A 22,131-nucleotide genomic window follows, 5' to 3' on the forward strand; every position below is an offset into this window, starting at 1 on the left:
AAGCTGCGCCTGTGCAGGACACTCGTTAGTTAGTTAGTTTAATATGTTTATTATGCACCCCATACCCATTGTTGTTTGTTTTGAATTGAGAGTAACAGACATTTGTTAATTATGTGAAGAATTTTCGTGCTCTAGAGGTAAAATTGGGTTGGCACCTCTCAAATAGGAGGCGAAATTGTTGGATGTGCATTCCTGCATAACTTGAGTATCAAGCGACAGGACAGGACAACTCCAGGAACCTCAGATAAGCTGTCTAATTTATGTTTAAATTCTGGCCAGTAAATTTTTTCATAAATGTAGGCAAAAGGGGATGTCCTGTACATGACACATTAATCTCCAGTCAAATTGGTGAGTGATATTAAGATATTCTCTTTTTGTTATGTATATGTGTATATATATATAATCATTTATTATTTTTAATATACAGTCCACAAATATACCAGCATTCCTGGTGATGTATATTTCATTAGTAATTAATAGGTCCAGAGCAACTTATGGATATGATAAAGTTGATATGTTAGCCAAGAAGAGTACCCAGAAGGAGAATGTAGAATATAACTTTGGTGTAACTGTGTCTAGCATTAGGAATAATATTAGGAGAGAAGTAAATAATGAAGATGATTGTTATAGGAATGCAGTTAGAAGCCTGAGTAGATCTATAACCCACTATGATAACATGAACGTAGATAAGTATGTTTATGGAGCAACTTGCAATGTGAACAGACTGACTGATGTTGTAGTGGCCAGGCTTAGGCTTGGTTACAAGTACTACTTCTGGCAGTTTGGGAGACACACAGATAATGATCAAACTAAATGTAAATTATGTGATCAGGCATATGGTCACTCTCTTGAACACTATGTGCTTAATTGTCCACTTATTGAGGAATACAGAGACAGACAGTATAATAACCTATGTGACATGTCAAGATATCTTATTAATGAAAATAAGATACCAGATATACTAAGCAAATTTCCTAAATTTGCTTGTAACAGATAAGTGAACTATAGATATGTAGATATAAATCCATATGTATTCCTGTTAACCCTTTGGGGCCTAGTTCCTAGGCCTTTTGTGTATCCATATGCTCTCGCGCTACCGTCCACAGGATGGATATGGGGTGCACAATAAACTAGCTACTTCGGTGGCACAATCTAAAATCTAAATCTAGATATCGAAGGGGGACATTTTTTGCGACCTAGGTGTCCCAAATTCCTACTTGCCTAACTGATAAATAATAATTATCTTTGTTCATTTACTGTTATGTACATAATGATACATTCAGATAAATGCAATTTTCCACAGATATATTCAGTGGTAAAAATTGCAGTAAACAAATTACAGCATGAAGTACAAATGAGTATTTCAAATAAGAAGCTTTACAGTTGTACAAATTTGTAGCACAATTTATAATATAATCCGGTCAAATCGAGTAAAATCTATGATTTGTAGTGCAGAAACAGGTCATATGGTCATTTGATGAGTTACTGTGCATTCAAGAGAATGGAGTATTCTATTAGGTAATGTAATTACCAGGCCCGGTGGCCTGGTGGCTAAAGCTCCCGCTTCACACACGGAGGGCCCGGGTTCGATTCCCGGCGGGTGGAAACATTTCGACACATTTCCTTACACCTATTGTCCTGTTCACCTAGCAGCAAATAGGTACCTGGGTGTTAGTCGACTGGTGTGGGTCGCATCCTGGGGGACAAGATTAAGGACCCCAATGGAAATAAGTTAGACAGTCCTCGATGACGCACTGACTTTCTTGGGTTATCCTGGGTGGCTAACCCCCCGGGGTTAAAAATCCGAACGAAATCTTATCTTATCTTATCTTATCTGACAGGGCCACAGGTTATACATTTATGAGATATAGTTAATCATTATTTATTTAGTTGTGGGTGAGTAAGTGGTTTTTAAGAAGAGTCTTGAATTGATAAACAGACAGTATTTCTTTTATATTCACAGGTAATGAATTCCAGATTTTTAGGCCTTTTATGTGCATTGCGTTTTTGCATAGTGTGAGATGGACACGAGGAACATCAAAGAGTGATCTGTACCTTGTGTTATGGTCATGTGTTCTGTTGAGATTGGTAAGGAGAAGTTTGAGGGGAGGGTTTATATTTCTGCACCTTCAGATGACAGACTCCCTATTCTGCCCGTGGTGTTCCTCTCAGCTTGAAACGATGCACGGATTCTTTTCCGTGCGGCCTTGCGCATTTTCCGGGTGCAGTCTTTGACCTTACCTCCTTATTGGCGAGGGTTTGACCCTCCAAACTGTCAGGAGATCCTGGCTTGTACCTGTGCCGTCTTGCTAACTGCAGGGCGGATTGCGGACATATAATACAAACAGCCATTTGTCAACTTCTTTCGACTTTGGTCGAATTTTCTCTTTCGGATACTGGAAGGCAGGGCTCGATACGGCGTAAACTGTCAGTGGCCCTATAAAACCCAACATGCACGACAACAGTATGATAAAATTTCGTTCGGATTTTTAACCCCGTAGGATAACCCAAGAAAGTCAGTGCGTCATCGAGGACTGTCTAACTTATTTCCATTGGTGTCCTTAATCTTGTCCCCCAGGATGCGACCCACACCAGTCGACTAACACACAGGTACCTATTTGCTGCTAGGTGAACAGGACAACAGGTGTAAGGAAACGTGTCGAAATGTTTTCACCCGTCGGGAATCGAACCCGGGCCCTCCGTGTGTGAAGCGGGAGCTTTAGCCACCAGGCCACCGGGCCAAGCTGTGGACTTCTGCGCTAGCCTTCTTTGAGTGTGGACGTCTCTCTCTCGCCTGAGTATCAGTGACAAATTTCCACCGTTCTCACTGGGACGCTTGTCCTCATCTATTTTGGTCGTCGGGCACTCGACAGGAGGGACACTTGTACATCGGCTTACTTTTAGCCAGCTCCATATTTTCCGCTCTGCGGAAAAATTTTTATCGTTCTTGGGTGGGAAGCCGGTTACTTAACTCAGGTGGGAGTGTGGGCGTCCCTCTCTGCTGGGGCTTGGCAAGGTGGTCCACCAAATCTAATTGGAAACTTCAAGTTTCTATCTCTATTTACAAAGGAACTTTTGTTCCTTTTCTCTCATCGCCCAACCTTGGGCAACAATTTTTCCTCGTACCATCGAGAAACCAGTCTCGATACTGCATAAGCTGTCAGTGGCCCTGATAAACCCAACAAGAAGAAGAAGAAGGTTAAGACAATATGATAAAATTTTGTTCTTATTTTTAACCCCGGAGGGTTAGCCACCCAGGATAACCCAAGAAAGTCAGTAAGTGATCGAGGGACTGTCTGTCTTATTTTCATCGGGTTCCTTAATGTTGTCCCCCAGGATGCGATCATGCGACCCACACCAGCCAACTAACACCCAGGTACCTACTGTGCTTATCAATATTTTATAACATTGTATACCATGCAAAAAAAATAAAAATTTGAATTTGAACCCTTGCTAGGGATCGAACCACAGACACGCTGTGTTTAAGGCAAGAGTGTTGCCTTGCATGCCACAGTACACCATTTTATGTATCTGAGGTAGGTAGTAGGTTGGTAGACAGCAACCACCCAGGGAGGTACTACCGTACTGCCAAGTGAGTGTAAAACGGAAGCCTGTAATTGTTTTGCATAATGGTAGGATTGCTGTAATTTGTTCATGATTTTAACCATGTATAGGAATGTAGATGGTTCATTACCTTATAACTTGTTCAGCTATCATAACTTTGGGGTCCAGTCCCTGGACCCATTATGAACCTCTGTAATCTTTTGACTACCGGCTACAGGATGAGTATGGGGTGCATAATAAAGATTAAAAAACAATAATAAGATTGCTGGTGTGTTTTTTGTCTCATAAACATGCAGGATTTCAGGTATGTCTTGCTACTTCTACTTACACTTAGGTCACACTACACATGCATGTATATGTTTATGTATACACACACATTTGAGTTTTCTTTGATTTTCAATAGTTCTTGTTCTTATTGCTTTTCCATTCACATCCATAGGGAAGTGGAATAAGAATCTTTCCTCCATAAGTGATGCATATTGTAAAAGTCAACTAAAATGCCGGGAGCAAAGGGCTAGTGATCCCTTTTCCCGTATAGTTTGAATGTGCGTGGATGTACTGCGAATGATAAGAAAGTGATGATTGTGGATGTTATGAATGAAAGAAGCTGGATGTTCTGGCTCTTAAGTGAAACAAAACTGAAGGGGGTAGGAGAGTTTCAGTGGGGAGAAATAAATGGGATTATGTCTGGGGTTTCTAATAGAGTTAGAGCTAAGGAAGGAGTAGCAATAATGTTGAAGGATAAGTTATGGCAGGAAAAGAAGGAATATAATGTATAAATTCAAGGATTATGTGTCATAAAATAAGGGTTGGATGTGAAAAGTGGGTTATAATGAGTGTTTATGCACCTGGAGAGGAGAGACGTGTAGAGGAGAGAGAGAGAGAATTTTTAAATGTGTATTTTTAAATGTTTATACAGTAGTGTACTGTATACTGTAATAATCAGAATAGAGGAAATCAGCTCTAATATACATTATTTAGGTTTTCATACTGGTTGGAGAGCTGGTCTTAAGTCCAAGTGGTCGGTAAACGAGTATGTTGCTAAGTGAGGAGAGGCTGTATTCTTATTCTTATTCTTATTATCTGTACTCCTCACAACCATTAAATATATGGAATGTATTCAAAATATGCTCATATTCTTGAATCCTCATTACCTGTAATCATAATTCAACCTGTAATCCTTAAAACAATCAAACTCAATAAGTGTTCATTGTAATTCCTAAATTTATTGGTACCACCACTTAGAGACTATATATACAAGCAATCAATTAATTGCCATTTTAGTCTTAAGATACGCTTAAGCTTGTTTGAAATGCTGAAATAAAGAATCTTTAATCTTTGCTTCCACAGATAACATTCTTTGTCTCCACAGACTCCCCAGTGCACCACTCACCTTATTTTTCCTCTTTAGTTCTGTGGTACACCTTGTCTTTCATAGACTCATCTACTGACAAGTCCACTCCCAAATATCTGAATACATTCACTCCCTCCATATTATTATTACAGGAGGGGCCCCAATTATACATTGGGTTAGGTTCCAGGCTACTGCTATAAAGTGAATCACCTATTTTTTTTTACTTTTAAATGCATATAAATGCCTGATAATATGTTTACACTATCATATCATGGAGAAGGAGTATGGACACAGGGGTCATCCCACAGCTGCTAAAAACAACAGATGTAAACCAACTTCACAAAGTGAGCAATAAAGAAATAGCAAAGAACTACAGACCAATAGCACTAACATCTTATATCATAGAAATCTTTGAAAAGATTCTAAGAAGCAAGATCACCACTCAGCGAGATACCTATCAGTTACACAACCCAGGGCAACATAGGTTTAGAGCAGGTCACTCCTGCCTGTCCCAACTACTGGACCACTATGAAAAGGACCTGGATGTTCTAGAAGACAAACAAAATGCAGATGTAGTATACACATTCTTTGCAAAAACCTTTGACAAGTGTGACCATGGTGTGATAGAGCACAAAATGCATGATAAAGGAATAACAGCAGAAGTTGGTAGATGGATCTATAATTTCCTAACAAATAGAACACAAAAAGTAGTAGCAAACATAGTAAAGTCTGAGGCGGCTACTGTGAAAAGCTCTGTTCCCCAAGGAACAGTACTCGCTCCCATCCTGTTCCTCATCCTCATTTCTGACATAGACAGGGATGTAAGCCACAGAACTGTCTTCCTCTGCAGATGACACTCAAATTTGCAGGACAGTGTCCTCCATTGAAGACACTGCAAGATGCCAGGTGGACATCAAACAAATCTTTAAATGGACTGCAGACAACAATATGCAATTCAGTGATAAGAAATTTCAGTTACTCCGATATGGAAAACATGAGGAAATTAAAACTATATCAGAGAATAAAACAAATTCCAACTACACAATGGAGCGAAAAACTAATGCAAAAGACCTGGGAGTGATCATGTCAGACAATCTCACTTTCAAAGACCACAACAATGTATCAATCACATCTGCTAGAAAAATGACAGGATGGATAATGAGAACCTTCAAAACTAGGGATGCCCAGCCCATGATGACACTCTTCAGGTTGCTTGTTTTATCTAGGCTGGAATATTGCTGCACACTAACAGCACCTTTCAAAGCAGGTGAAATTGCCGACCTAGAAAATGTACAGAGAACTTTCACGGCACGCATAACGGAGATAAAACACCTCAATTACTGGGAGCGCTTGAGGTTCCTAAACCTGTATTCCCTGGAACGCAGGAGGGAGAGATACATGATTATATACACCTGGAAAATCCTAGAGGGACTAGTACCGAACTTGCATACGAAAATCACTCACTACGAAAGCAAAAGACTTGGCAGACGATGCACCATCCCCCCAATGAAAAGCAGGGGTGTCACTAGCACGTTAAGAGACCATACAATAAGTGTCAGGGGCCCGAGACTGTTCAACTGCCTCCCAGCACACATAAGGGGGATTACCAACAGACCCCTGGCAGTCTTCAAGCTGGCACTGGACAAGCACCTAAAGTCAGTTCCTGATCAGCCGGGCTGTGGCTCGTACGTTGGTTTGCGTGCAGCCAGCAGCAACAGCCTGGTTGATCAGGCTCTGATCCACCAGGAGGTCTGGTCACAGACCGGGCCGCGGGGGCGTTGACCCCCCAGGTATACTCTCTCGACAGGTAGAAAACACTCAGACAGGTAATATTTATAGGCGGAGAGGTGAGGTGTGAGTGACGCACGTGACCTGAGGAAAGTCATAAGAACATAAGAATGGAGGAACACTGTAGAAGGCCTACTGGCCCATGCGAGGCAGGTTCTTATCAAAAACAACCTCTGCCTATGATGAGGACGGGTAGACGTTGAAATCATGTGACTCCTGTGTTGTTGGGTTGGTGGTGCTTAAGTATCATGTATGCCAATGTTTTTGAAATTTTGTAGTTTCCAGTGTTGCGTTCTATAGTGTCGGTGACGGCGATTAGTGAGGCTTCTAGGCACCATCGGCATCTGAGGTCTGGTTCGGTGAGAACGAGTTGTGCCTCATTCCAGTTCATCAAATGTCCCGTGGAGTCTCTGTGGAGGACACAGGCGTACCTTACATAGTCTCGCATTTCGATGCTCTTACAAGATCGCCTACATATTTCTTGGGACAGAACCCACAGGGAATAGTGTAGACGCCTGCTGTAGAAGTTAGAGGTGTGGGGCTGCGTTTCGTAGTGAGGTCTTTGATAGATGATGTGTTTATGGTGGAAACGTTGATGTTACTCATAGCAAGTGCCCGGCGAGTATTCGTTGCAACATCACCACATGGGAGTACTATGAACTGCTTAGGGGGCTGTTCCATGGGCGGTTTGTTGAGGATAGCTTGTGCCTTGAGTCTGCAGCCTCGGATGAAGAAAGATGGGAACTGAAGACGTGTAAAGGCTTGTGTTATGTAAGTGCATTCTTCTTCTAGAAAACAAGGGCTGGAGATGCGAAGAGCTCTCAAGAAGAAGCCAATGAGGACTCCTCTCTTAGTGCGGGTGTCTTGGTGTGAATAAAAGTGTATAAGATCGTCCTTGTTGGTAGGTTTTCTATACACTTTGAAGAGAAGTTTGTCACTGTCGGGAGATCTGCACAGTAGAACGTCGAGGAAAGGAAGTTTGCCATCATTTTCGAGCTCAAGTATAAACTTTATTGATGGTTCAACTGCATTGATCTTGTTGAGAAGGGCCTGGATATTGAGACGTCTCGGATAGAAAACCAATATATCATCAACGTATCTTAGCCAGGTAACGGTGTTGGGAATGAGGGTGCTGAATTTCTCTGTCTCCAGGTTTTCCATGAAGAGGTTGGCAAGCACAGCACTGAGCGGGCTGCCCATTGCCATCCCAAAGCACTGTTTGTAACAGTTGTCCTGATACTTGAAGAAGTTGAAATTAACACAAAGTTCCACTAGATTGATGAAATCTAGAAGAGGTAAAGGGAGGTCGTGGTTTTCAGTGAGCCTCTGTCTCAGAATGTTGATTGCAGCGTCAGTAGGAACGTTGGTAAAGAGGGCTGTGACATCGAAGGAAGCCATGCTTTTGTTTTTAACATTCAGGTTGGAAATTCGGGAGAGAAGGTCTCCTGAGTGTTTGAGGTGGTCTTGACTGATGGTGCCCAGAAGCACTGAAAGGTATTTGGCAAGGTGGCTGGCTAGTCCGTGTGGTGCACTCCCTATGCCCGAAGTGATAGGCCGTAGTGGGATGCCAGGTTTGTGTGTCTTAGGAAGGCCATACAGGTGTGCTGGTTTCGGTTGACCTGGTAAAAGTTTAAGTAGTTTTTTGCCTTGTTCTGATTTTCGTAAGATGCTACGAGCCTTTTGAAGAAAAGTCTGGGAACTTTGAAGTAGCAATGATTCTGATACAGGTTGGAATGTGTTGGCATCATTGAGAAGATTTAAAACTTTATTGTTGTAGTCGACAGTGTCGAGTAACACCACACCACCTCCTTTGTCAGCGGTTGTAATGACGATATCATCGTTGTTGGCCAAGTCGCTGAGTGCTTGGATGTATCTTCTGGGAATGACCGGTCTTGAAGGCTCAGTAGCTGCAGCAGTGATAATTCCTTGAACAAAGCCTTTTTGAAACTCAGAGCCTCCAAAAGGTTGGTTCTTGGTTACCATATTCACCAGATTATGTTTCTTGTTGATGCCGGTAGTAAACTTGAGCCCTAGGCTGAGGGCTTCTGTCTCGGTGACGGTTAGTGTATAGGAAGATAAGTTATTTATGATTTCTGGTCGTCCCATTTTGCTCCATTTGCTGTGCGAGCACAGGTCTTGTAGTTTTCGTGATAGCTTCAATTTCTGTTGGATGTTGGCAGTGGTAATTTGGCTGAGTATATATTCTGCAGTTCTTCTGTCAGGAGTAGGAAGTGAAGCACGAATCTGAGCGGCACGTAATGAGGTCTCCTTCTGAGCATGTCGCAGTTCATCAGAGCTTTCTCTAAGGTATATTCTCTCAGGTATATTAAGTTAGCAATAGAACTAGACATAAAAAAAGTAAAATTCACAAAAAGTAGTCATTATTTGCCTTAAAATATTTATAGTCTTAATGTAGGGTGAGAGGTGAGTAGCATTTATTGTAGGAAGTCAGGTGTGGTAGCCCACATGACTACCACACTTCACAGCTGTGTTTATTTGTTTCACTGTGAGTGTATATATTTTGTTTATATATGTAGCATATGTTTTATATAATTTTGAAAAATGTCATAGATGGATTAACTCTTTGACTGTCGCAGGCCCCTTTCTGAAACTGTCATTCTATGTCGATAAATTTTCGGAAAAAAAAATTATTTTTCTTATGAAATGATAGAGAATCTTTTCCCGATGGTAATGACACCAAAAGTACAAAATTTGGTCGAAAACTCAGGGAATTACGCTCCCGCGAAGTTAGCGGTCTCAACGACATGTATGTATTGGCGATTTCGCCGACTTTGAGCCCTGTTTTTGACCAATTCCGTTGTTCCAGTTGACCAAACTCATAGCTATTTCTTTAGAACTCCATTTTTTTCAATCAGTTGAGTACAAGAAACTGCCCATTTACCTATTTGAACTACCCAATAAAGTGTTCAGAAATTGGCAATTTGGCCAATTTCACTCAAATTAGAAAAGATGCCAATTTCAAAATAGGGTCCAGAATAAACAATGTAGGCATTCTTGGCACTAAAATACGTAACATATCCTCTGTTCATTAGTCACGTCTCTAGGCCCCTCTTATATTACTATTGCTTTCTATTTTGATTTTTTATTCATACAAAAAAAAATACAAAATTTGCTGTTTTGCAGACTACTGCATTATTGTAAAAATGGTATAAATAATATCAGTAAACTAGTAAAAGAATATTAGACCCCCCAGTTGATGTGTATTGGATGTATGGTGTGATTTTCTTACTCTTGAGCATTGGTAAAAATCGAACATTTCTGCTACTTTGAGCTCAATTTCAAGGTCTTTTCTTCGTGAAAGTAATCAAAATCATCTCTACTTCTGTAACATGTTTTCCATTTTATCACCTAATACCATGAAAGCGAGAATACAACAATAAATACTATACGAAAATACACCTCAAAGTCGGCATTTTAATCCAAAAAAAACGCTCAGTTTTTTTTCTCATTACGCACTGCGTGCTGCAGGATTTTTTTTATGTGGTGCACACTGACCACACAGACCCATTCTCTCACATGTTGGCCTACAAGCTTTCTCCCACTTGATTTGAAGCCGCTAGAATTTACGCGTATAAATACGTCAGAAACAGTGGCGTGGAAGATGTATATATGTGACCGAAACAGTCAAAGGGTAAATGAAAATGTCTGTAACAGCATAATATATGATATTAAAAGCACTCCAGAGCACATTATTATTATTATTGTTGTTATTGTTGTTGTTATTGTTTTTGCCATCGACGTACCTTGTTCACTGAGTTTAAAGATGGATCAATGAAAATGTCTATGGTAACATAATACATATACGACATTAAAAGCTCTCCAGAGCAATTATTATTATTATTATTATTATTATTATTATTATTATTATTATTATTATTATTATTATTATGCATATTGACATCGACATATGTTCATTGAGTGTAAAGATGGATTAATGAAAATGTCTATAACATATGATATTTAAAGTGCCCCAGAGTGATTATTGTTATTATTATTATTATTGTATCAATCGCATCTGCTAGAAAAATGACAGGATGGATAATGAGAACCTTCAAAACTAGGGAGGCCAAGCCCATGATGAGACTCTTCAGGTCACTTGTTCTATCTAGGCTGGAATATTGCTGCACACTAACAGCACCTTTCAAGGCAGGTGAAATTGCCGACCTAGAAAATGTACAGAGAACTTTCACGGCGCGCATAACGGAGATAAAACACCTCAATTATTGGGAGCGCTTGAGGTTCCTAAACCTGTATTCCCTGGAACGCAGGAGGGAGAGATACATGATTATATACACCTGGAAAATCCTAGAGGGACTAGTACCGAACTTGCACACGAAAATCACTCACTACGAAAGCAAAAGACTTGGCAGACGATGCACCATCCCCCCAATGAAAAGCAGGGGTGTCACTAGCACGTTAAGAGACCATACAATAAGTGTCAGGGGCCCGAGACTGTTCAACTGCCTCCCAGCACACATAAGGGGGATTACCAACAGACCCCTGGCAGTCTTCAAGCTGGCACTGGACAAGCACCTAAAGTCAGTTCCGGATCAGCCGGGCTGTGGCTCGTACGTTGGTTTGCGTGCAGCCAGCAGCAACAGCCTGGTTGATCAGGCTCTGATCCACCAGGAGGCCTGGTCACAGACCGGGCCGCGGGGGCGTTGACCCCCGGAACTCTCTCCAGGTAAACTCCAGGTAGTGTTATTATTATTATTATTCTTTCTTCTTTCAACACACCGGCCGTATCCCACCGAGGCGGGGTGGCCCAAAAGGAAAAAACAAAGTTTCTCCTTTCAAATTTAGTAATATATACAGGAGAAGGGGTTACTAGCCCCTTGCTCCCGGCATTTTAGTCGCCTCTTACAACACGCATGGCCTACGGAGGAAGAATTCTGTTCCACTTCCCCATGGAGATAAGAGGAAATAAACAAGAACAAGAACTAGAAAGAAAATAGAAGAAAACCCAGAGGGGTATGTATATATACACTTGTACATGTATGTGTAGTGTGACCTAAGTGTAAGTAGAAGTAGCAAGACGTACCAGAATTTTTGCATGTTCATGAGACAGAAAAAAGGACACCAGCAATCCTACCATCATGTAAAACAATTACAGGCTTTCGTTTTACACTCACTTGGCTGGACGGTAGTACCTCCCTGGGCGGTTGCTGTCTACCAACCTACTACCTAGGATTATTATTATTATTGTTAATATGTATTATTATTGTTATTATTAGTAGTAGGAGTAGTAGTAGTAGCAGTAGTAGTAGTAGTAGTAGTAGTAGTAGTAGTAGTAGTAGTACGTACTAGTATACCTGGAGTATACCTAGAGAGGGTATCAGGGGTCAATGCCCCCGCACCCCAGTCTGAGTAGTAGTTACAGTTATAAGTATATAAAATGTGCAGCAACTAAAACACTTGAAATTTTGGAAAGTTTCCAGACATAGTCAAGAGACAGGGAGCTCGTGAAGGATGTCAACGAACAGAGTGACACTCGGACGCCATAATAACGAATTAGATTTTTTAGATTTTGCCACCGAGGTGGCTAGTTTATTGTGCACCCCATATCCATCCTGTGGAGGGTAGCGCAAGAGCATATGGATACACAAAAGGCCTAGGAACTAGACCCCAAAAGGGTTAACAGGTGTACATATGGATTTATATCTACATATCTACAGTTCACTTATCTGTTACGAGCAAATTCAGGAAATTGGCTTGTACATATCTGGTATCTTATTTTCATTAATAAGATATCTTGACATGTCACATAGGTTATTATACTGTCTATCTCTGTATTCCTCAATAAGTGAACAGTTAAGCACATAGTGTTCAAGAGAGTGATCATATGCCTGATCACATAATTTGCATTTTAGTTTGATCATCATCTGTGTGTCTCCCAAACTGCCAGAAGTATACTTGTAACCAAGCTTAAGCCTGGCCACTGCAACATCAGTCAGTCTGTTCACATTGCAAGTTGCTCCATAAACATACTTATCTACATTCATGTTATCATAGTGGGTTATAGATCTACTCAGGCTTCTTACTGCATTTCTATAACAGTCATTTTAATTATTTATTTCTCTCGTAATATTATTCCTAATGCCAGACACAGATATGCCAAAGTTATATTCTACTTTCTCCTTCTGGGTACTCTTCTTGGCTAACATATCAGCTTTATCATGAAGGAGTAATCCAATGTGTGATGGGATCCATAGCAATTGTACATTAATTCCTTTGTCTCAGATTTTTGGGTATTTATGCCTGGCTTCTCCAATGAGCATGTTGTTGGAGTCATAAGAGTCAAGAGCCTTCAATGATGACATAGAATCAGTAATGATGATCGAGTCAAGCTCAGTGTCATAAATTAGTTTTAGTGCCATTAGAATTGCAAACAATTCAGTTTGCAGTGTAGACGCCCAGTTGTTAATTCTTATGCCTAGTTCAACAAGTTTATTATCGTTCTTAACTGGGGAGGTGGCAACAAGAACAGATGCAGCCTTGCCAGAAGACTCCTGTTTAGAGCCATCAGTGTATATAACTTGTGATAACTTATTACTACCAGCTAGGAAAGAAATTTCTTCTTGAGCAGTTGCTTTAACAAGTGATTTAAGGAAGGGATTACTAGCAATGAGCTTCTTGGGAGGGACTTACAGGTATGTGATATTAACCCTTAAATGGTCCAAACGTATATATACGTTTTTTCAACATCTGAAAGTATGTAAAAAAATGTAGATCTTTTTTTGTTTTGTTTTACATGTGAAAACGTGTAAAAAAACTTTTATCTACATTTTTTTTGTTATATTTGAAAATGTGTAAAAAAAAGTAGATCTACTTTTGTAGCACTACGAATTTGAACGTCGATCTGTTTGGACCGTTTAAGGGTTAAATGAACACATCTTCCATGAAGGGGTGAAATGCTTTTGTTGTCTACAGTGATACAGGTCATGCAGGTTATAAAACTTAATGCAGTTGCACGTTTTCACAATCCATTTAGATCTGTGTGTATTTACTTCTAGACACTTAGAAAGATTCATTGTGACAGTGTCTGGTTCATTTCTTAACATTCTAATACCGAGTACAGTGTTAATCTCAACAATCCTATCACTGATACTAGAAATACTTCCTCATATTAAGAACCTTTGCAGATTTGGGACAGCCAAAAATAATTCTGAGAGCTTCATTTTGCATTAACTCTTGCTTTCAAAAGTTGCCTTGCCTTACTAATATGTGGATGAACCAGAGCTGTTTGTTGGGGATTTGGCAACCTTGAAGGTAGCATTGAAATACATAATCTTTCCATTCTGGTGCAATTGCATTCCATTCCATTCTGGTGGAATTGCACCTCTTCATTAGTGTACATGATGTGCCTGTGCTGGTCTATTTTAATGTTATTTCATACAGAGTTTTGTAATAGAGCCTGAGTTTTAGTGTCTAAGTTGTTTTACCAACATTCTTGATCAAAAATAAAAAAAGTTGAATTTGGTTATGAGGATGCATTTGATGAATTGACAATTGAAATATATCTGTTTAATGATAAGGCAGTGTTTCTCATCCAAAGCCAGTGTCACCATGCTATGCTCTTCCACATTCTCTGTACATATTTGCATTCTTATATAGTGTATCATGTCCTCAGGTATACCACATTTGAAGCAGTTTCATCAGGCAGTTTGATGGGGAAAGCAGCTGTCAGGTGTTATCTGATGCTCGAGTGTCCCATCAAAGTCAACCTCTCGCATGTACAAGCTAGATGGGATTTATGAAGAAATTGCATGTTAAGTTTGATCTCATTACAGTCTGCAATGTCCTTTCGGGAAATAAGAAGTAAGAACCTTATGAATCTTGTAAAAAACTGTATTATGTAGGTGTGTTACATTACATATTTAGTTCTTAATGGAAGCCAATAGTTTCAGGAGCAGAACTATGTTTGTGATGTCTTCTTTTTTTAGGTGTGCTGCACATTTCTAAGTTTACAATTGTAGCCTCTTTCTCACACTGTTAATAAATTCAAATTCAAATTCAAAGTTTATTCTCTATAAAGATTACAATGTTGAATTTACAGAATTTGGTTGTTGTGTGGTTTACACGTAGTTAAATAGTGATTACAGAGTGTACCACTAGAACGCCTAGCATGGCTAGGCATTTCGGGCAGACTTAGTTTAATTCTTTATTTTAAAATATTACAGATTATGAGGTAAGTTGGTATTATGGCTAAGTGACTAAATACTAGTTTGTGAGTTTAGCAATGTGAATGCTTTTGTTTTGGCACAGTACATAGTTTCAGTATTGGAGTATCATAGGATTCATTATTTTAAGATTGAGATTAATATTTCTGTTTATGGTCAAATGGGTGAGTGAGTGTAAGTGGTATTTGTGTAGTTAGTTGATGGGGTTTATCAGGGAGATAAGATGTTTTCTAATGGTAGTTTTGAAGGTGATGAATGTGTCTGCAGTTCTAGAGTTCTCAGGTAGGGTGTTCCAGATTTTAGGGCCTTTGACATACATTGAATTTTTGTAAAGTTTTAGTCGGACATGGGGAATGTCGTAGAGATGTTTGTGTCTGGTGTTATGCCTGTGGGTTCTGTCACAACTATCAAGAAAGCATTTTAGGTCAAGGTTGATATTGGAGTTTAAGGTCCTGTAGATGTAGATTGCACAGTAGTAAGTGTGGATGTACTGAACAGGGAGTAAGTTTAGATCTATGAAGAGTGGGGGGGTGTGTTGCCAGGGATGGGATTTAGTGATTATTCTTACTGCAGCTTTTTGTTGGGTTATTATTGGCTTTAGGTGTGTTGCTGCAGTTGATCCCCAAGCACAAATAGCATAGGTGAGGTATGGATAAATAAGTGAGTGGTATAGTGTGAGAAGGGCATTTTGCACGTAGTATCGTATCTTGGAGAGGATCCCAACTGTTTTGGATACTTTTTTGGTTATGTGTTGGATATGGGTGCTGAAATTCAGGTTGTTGTCAAGGTATAGGCCTAGGAATTTGCCCTCATTATGTCTGGTAATTAGAGTGTTGTCGATCTTAATGTTAATTTGTGCATCTCCTGCTCTGCTACCAAACATAATATAGTAGGTTTTGTCAGTGTTAAGCGTAAGTTTATTGGCTGTCATCCAAGTCGATATTTTGATCAGCTCCTCGTTAACAATGGTGTTGAGGGTGGCAAGATTAGGGTGAGAGATGACATAAGTTGTGTCGTCAGCAAAGAGAATGGGTTTCAGGTGTTGGGATACGTTTGGAAGATCGTTGATGTATATGAGGAAGAGCAGGGGACCAAGGACACTTCCCTGCGGAACTCCAGTATCAAGTGGCCGTGTTGTTGATGCTGTGTCTTTAATGGTAACATATTGATACCTATTAGTAAGGTAAGATTTGAAATAAGCAAGCGCATGGCCTCTTATACCGTAATGGTCAAGTTTGTGGAGTAGGATGTCGTGGTCTACTGTGTCAAAAGCTTTTCTTAGGTCAATAAAAATTCCTAGTGGATATTCCTTATTTTCCAATGCTGTGTAAAGCAGATCTAGCATTTTTATGATTGCATCATTAGTGCTTTTATTTTTCCTAAATCCAAATTGGCAGGGGTTGAGTATGTTTTGTGCTGTTATAAATGAATATAGCCTCCTGTGCACGAGTTTCTCAAAGATTTTGGATAGCAATGGTAAGTTTGATATTGGCCTATAGTTGTTTAAGTCTGTAGGGTCACCACCTTTATGTATTGGTGTAACCCTTGCCATCTTGAGTAGTTTCGGGAAGGTGCTAGTTTCTAGGGACTTGTTAAAAAGTAATGAAATAGCATGCGAAAGGATATGGGCCGCTCGCTTGTACAGTAATGGTGGGACATTAGACAGATTCCCTGAGTTGTTTTTAAGTGACTTTATAATCTCGGTGACTTCCGAGGGCTCAGTTGGTGCAAGATAGAAGGAATTTGGGAAATTCCCATCTAGGTAGTCCCCGGCATGGGCATTAGTATGTGGGATTTTATTGGCGAGATTAGATCCTATGGTTGAGAAGAAGTCGTTTATCTTGTTAGCTGTGTCAGTGGGATGTAGTGGTGTTTCATTAGGTTTAGTTAGGACAATATTCTTGTTTTTTTTTCAGTTTGTGGGTCCCTAGAATCTGAGAGAGTGTTTTCCAGGTCTTTTTTATATCTCCTCTAGTGTCTGTGAATCTACTGGAGTAGTATAGTTGTTTGGCTTTCTTTATTACTTTGGTGAGAACTGATGAATAATGTTTAAGAATATCTTTGTGTATTAAGCCCTGTCTATATTGCTTTTCATATTGGTGTTTCTTGTCAATGGACTTCAGAATGGTGCTGGTTAGCCATGGGCAACCAAGCCGTTTGTTTGTGATCTGTTTCGTTTTTATAGGACAATGTTTGTTGTATAGTCTAAGTAATTTGTTAAGAAAAATGTCTGTCCAGTCATCAATACCATTGGCCTTGGAGAATTCTGTAGGCCAGTCAACAATCTCTAGGTCAGTTGTGAACTTCCTTATTGAGGCCTCGTCATGGAGTGTAAATGAGACTTTGTTGTATTCAAGTGGTGGTTTATTAATGTTTGTCAGGAGGAAGGTAGGGTAGTGGTCTGTAGTGCTATCTGTGATTATCCCTGATTTAAGGGGGGCTAGTATATTGGTCCATATGTGGTCTATTATGGTTGCACTTGTCTCAGTGAGCCTGGTTGGTTTAGTTATTGTTGGTATGAGAAGTGTGTTGTTCATATTGTTGATGAAATCAGTTACAGGCTGATCATCTAGTAAGCCAAGGTTGATGTTGAAGTCTCCAGCTAAGAGAAGGTGGTGCTTATTCATTTGTCTGTTTGTTATTAGTGACTTTAATTTCTCACTGAAATTTGGGATGTTTGTGTGAGGTATCCGGTAAATGGCACCGATTGTTATAGGTGTCTTAAGGTTTTTTACAGTAAAATTAGCAAAAATGTATTCCCCATATTCATCACTAAAGCAAGTGGTGCTAATACAAGATAATTGGTTAGAGTAATAGATTGCAATACCACCCCCAACTTGGTTTGGTCTGCAGTTGTGAATTGCTGTGTATCCTGGTAGAGGGTAGATATCTATTGTGTCCTGCTTAAGCCAGGTCTCAGTAAGAATAATGCAGGAGAAGGGTGTCTTTAGTGATTCAAGGAGTGCCAGGAGGTCATCATAGTGTTTGCTTAATTAAGGACCTGATGTTGTAGGCTTAGAAGTCTGTCTATATTTTTGCATTTTGTTTCATGATCTTTGCTTACCATGTCGACACAGTCCTCAGGAATAAACCAAATGACCTGAAGAGGATGGAGGAGATAAGTAATTTGAATGCTCACAATGCCCTGTATCTTCTGACAAGGTGTCTAACATTGCCCAGACTAGCCTATTTCATGAGGTGTGCACCCTCCTTTGTCAAAAATTGAGTGAATATGATGCACTTCTGAGATCAATACATGGAGTTTACCTAGAGAGAGTTCCAGGGTTCAACGCCTCCGCAGCCCGGTCTGTGACCAGGCCTCTTGGAGGATCAGGGCCTGATCAACCAGGCTGTTACTGTTGGCTGCATGCAGTCCAATGTATGAACCACAGCCTGGCTGGTCAGGTACTGACTTTAGGTGCTTGTCCAGTGCCTGCTTGAAGACAGCCAGGGGTCTATCAGTAATCCCCCTTATGTATGCTGGGAGCCAGTTGAGCAGTCTTGGGCCCCTGACACTTATTGTGTTGTCTTTTAATGAGGAAACATTTAGCCACACACTGCCTTTATCAGTCCATACAAAGGAGAATGGTGAAGAACAGGAGGAGTTTGAGGTAATCAGTCTCTCAGCTTTGCATCAATGTAATCAGTCCATCAGACTCAAGGCTGAGGAACTAATTATCTCAGACTCCTCCTGTTCTTCACGATTCTCCTTTGTATGGACTGATGAAGCCAGTGTGTGGCAAAACGTTTCCTCATTAAAGATACCCAAGTGTTGCATATGTGTTTAATTTATCACCTTACAATTAGTGTAAACAACATGAGAAAGAATATAACTTGTTAAGGCAATAAAGAATTTAAAGGATATTTAAGTCTTAATTTGAAGAGAATAATAAATAAAATTAATAAAATTGTTACGTATTTACCTTAAACTTCACATCTCTTCTGCTTGCTGGGTCCTGGGAGAGGAGGTTGATGAGAGAGGAATTAGTTGGAGGAGGATTAAGGTGAGGGAGTTGGCAACGATACACGTGGGCAAAAATACATTTGGCAACAGCAATGCTGCCATGCAGCAAGACGGCAGAACTACGTAATGACGGACATTTGTTTACAATACACAAATAACCCGCACATAGAAGAGAGGAGCTTACGACGACATTTCGGTCATACTTGGACCATTTACAAAGTCACTTTGTAAATGGTCCAAGTTGGACCGAAACGTCATCGTAAGCTCCTCTCTTCTATGTGCGGGTTATTTGTGTATCGTTCCAGTCACGGTATTGTGCCTTTTTGTTATTTATTTGTTTACAATTTTTTGATGTAAATATTTTATTGCATATGTATACAGAAGGACCTCCACATTCATGAGGGTTTGGAGTGCAAATATGTTTGGTGTGCAAATATGATGTAGGAAAATATAATAATACTGGTCTGTAGCGTTTGCAAATGTTTTGATGCATAAACGTATTGTAGGGAAATATAATAATAGCATTTACTTGCCTAACAATACTGATTCCCTAACCTATTGAACCTGTTCAGGTTGTGCAGGGAGAACCATCTCTTAAATTTATCAAACCATCCTTTACTTGCTAGGAAGTCAGGATGGGTGATGGTAGGACGTCCTGGTTCTGCACTAGTGCTATCCTCATCACTAGCCAATGTATCATACAAAGTCTTTCCCTTTGCATGAATCGCATTGCTGTCTATGGAATTTCCTTTCCTATTTTGGTCTGAAATCCACACAAATAATGCTGATTCCATCTTAGACATCGCACTGTTTCTTACTTGTGACACTTGCTTCGCTGAGGGAGGAACAGTAGATGCTAGTGCCGCCCTTATCTTCGCCTCATTTTTCTTGATAGAATGTACTGTGCTTTTGTTTACATTAAATAATTTTCCAATGGAAAAATTGCTCAGATAACCTGCCCTACACTTGTCTAGCAATTTCACCTTCTCCAGATTCATGACTTTCTTTGAGCGCTTAGGGGTTGTCTCATCATTAGCAGTTGCTGCTCACTTGGGGGCCATACTTGCACCACCACACAAACACATGTGTATGGTAGGACACAAGCAATAATTGGACATGACCGACATGAATAGTAACTGGACAATGACTGAGTGAGTGGCGGATTGACGAGCTGCTGGTTAAGGGGGTAAGAGGGAGGGTAGTAGGGACACGGCAGGAAGCGTTTTCCCATACTTTTTTCCCACATTTGTTTGGTAAATATGATTGGGCGGCTGGGCATTCGCGAATGTTCGAAGCTCGCGAAAGTGGAACTTGTGAAAGTGGAGGGCTAGCTGTACATTTTTTGTTTTTATTATATTTGAATTTTTTTTTAGCTTTTTTTATCATTGTTAATTTTTGTGTTTTATTTATTATAAATATATGTTTAAGGAAAAATTTATTTATTTCACATCCTTTTATTATGATGTAGGTAATGTTGCTGAGTGACGTAATGTCAGATGTAATGACGTTCGCTGAACTGAAATTTAGAAAAGTGGCATTAAGTCGAATTTGACCTAAGCCGAAATGACATAAAGTGGAGTATGACTGTAATTGCATAATTGAAGTTCTCTTTTTAAATGCAGTGGAACTTCAGTACTCGAAGGCTGTTTGAGTGCCGATCCGTTTGAGTATCAAACAAATTCTTCCCGATCAGTTTTCTTTTTGGTTGGCTGTTATTGTTAATCTTCGTATGCCCCATGGTGATTTATTTATACAAATAATAACAAAAACATAAAAAAATATGAAGAAACATGAAATAGTTTACAGTGAAGTTCTGGTAGGTTGTGTTCGTTTGGTCAAGTGCTGAGCTTTGTTTGAGTAGGGAGCTGTTCGAGTACCGAAGTTCCACTGTAATATGATTAGTACATTGACACCAATTAATTATTTTTGTATTAATGTAAAGGTAAATATGGAAATAATTTTGTTGAATTTGTAAAAATCTTTGGAAATTGTTTGGTACTTTGCTGTTGCTCCATTATAAGTTTTATACCTATGCTAGGGTGTGTATACGAGTTTTCCTCAGTTAATGACAAGGTCTGTTTTTCAGATCTTGTGGAGCACTTAAGGGTTCTCGGTTTTCCACGGATGGTATCCTTGGAAAACTTTTCCTTGCCCAACTTTCAGTTGGTTAGTGAAATTCTTGCCTGGGCAGTGACAACTGTGGACAGTGACCATGACCTCAACATCAACATTGAATCTGAACATGACCGTGTTATCATGGTCCGCTTTGCTGCTATGTTTTTTGTAAGCAGCCATAATACCATCTTACTAACTGCCAACTCTCAAAACAACCACTGTTTTGCAAGTTCTTAATTAACTTTTTTACAATACTGATCATTTCCCTCTAACAAGTGTATATAAATAATAATACTTTATTTACAAAAGTAATATCTTAATAATAACAATAGTACACAGTACATAGTGTTACAAAGAAGGGAAAAAGCTTTGTTTATTCCCATTAAAGTACAGTAGTGTTACTAAGCTGGGATTACACTTTGTTTATTCCCATTAAAGTACAGTAGCAGTACCTTGTGAAAATAATGGTTTGTTTAAAGGGTAAATTAACAATATAGTGATACACAAAGCAGCAGACAATGGTCAAGGTAAGAAAACTACCAAGACTTGAAGGCTCATGAAAATAAAAAATGATATAAAAAACTTGAGTTTTCAAATTTCTCAGTCTTTATTTTTGCAGTTCTATTGTTTTTAAAATTCTGTGTCATCATCTAAGATAAAACATTTGATTTTGTTTTTTGTAAGAAAACCATGGATAATCAAAAAAAAACAAATTAGGAAGCTTGAAAATTTGAGAGTTAGGCTGTAATAGTACAACAAAAATTTAGGTACACCATAGTACAGTACAGTACTTCATTATTACAGAACTGTGTTTATTATTGCTGATACTCTATTACTGTATTTATTAAGATGGTTTTTCAGTACTTTTACTGGGGTATATTTTTACATTATAATATTCTCCTCTCTCTCTCTCAATAGTATACTAAATTAGGAGTGCACTTAAACACCCTAAAGCTGTACGCTGCAGACAAGTTGGCAGTTCGTGAGCTGTTAAAGATTACCACATGTGTGTACAAGGCTGCAGAGTCTGCCTTACTCTCCACACCTGATGACCACCACCACTGTCTTCCTCAGGAATCTTCACCAGTAGTGTCAGTAAAGGTCAGTCTTCACAATTATGACTTATCACAGTATACAGATAAGTG

At 39.5% G+C, this 22,131-nt stretch overlaps 2 protein-coding genes across 8 annotated transcripts in view; one reads left to right on the top strand and one right to left on the bottom strand.

Annotated features, from left to right (window-relative positions):
• Positions 1 to 18,853, bottom strand: part of LOC128692519 (peroxisomal acyl-coenzyme A oxidase 3) — a 314,664-nt gene extending 295,811 nt beyond the window's left edge. The window contains exon 1 of one of the 3 annotated variants that reach the window (XM_070090050.1): positions 18,831 to 18,853. The gene's annotated coding sequence lies outside the window, so the exon portion shown is untranslated. Of the gene's footprint in view, positions 1 to 2,055; positions 2,089 to 2,241; positions 2,367 to 18,830 lie in introns of those variants that run through there. The other 2 variants (XM_070090048.1, XM_070090049.1) reach the window with 2 other exon arrangements.
• Positions 1 to 22,131, top strand: part of LOC128692766 (clusterin-associated protein 1) — a 149,678-nt gene that overhangs the window by 31,768 nt on the left and 95,779 nt on the right. For 2 of the 5 annotated variants that reach the window (XM_070090054.1, XM_070090055.1), the window contains exons 2-4: positions 14,358 to 14,545; positions 20,958 to 21,154; positions 21,905 to 22,087. In XM_070090054.1, coding sequence (XP_069946155.1) covers positions 14,494 to 14,545; positions 20,958 to 21,154; positions 21,905 to 22,087 — 432 coding nt within the window. In that variant the 5' untranslated portion in view covers positions 14,358 to 14,493. Of the gene's footprint in view, positions 1 to 2,480; positions 3,377 to 14,357; positions 14,546 to 19,079; positions 19,182 to 20,957; positions 21,155 to 21,904; positions 22,088 to 22,131 lie in introns of those variants that run through there. The other 3 variants (XM_053782122.2, XM_053782121.2, XM_070090052.1) reach the window with 3 other exon arrangements.

The sequence above is a fragment of the Cherax quadricarinatus genome, chromosome 30 (assembly GCF_038502225.1).
Source record: "Cherax quadricarinatus isolate ZL_2023a chromosome 30, ASM3850222v1, whole genome shotgun sequence".
In the NCBI taxonomy this organism is placed as follows: domain Eukaryota; kingdom Metazoa; phylum Arthropoda; class Malacostraca; order Decapoda; family Parastacidae; genus Cherax; species Cherax quadricarinatus.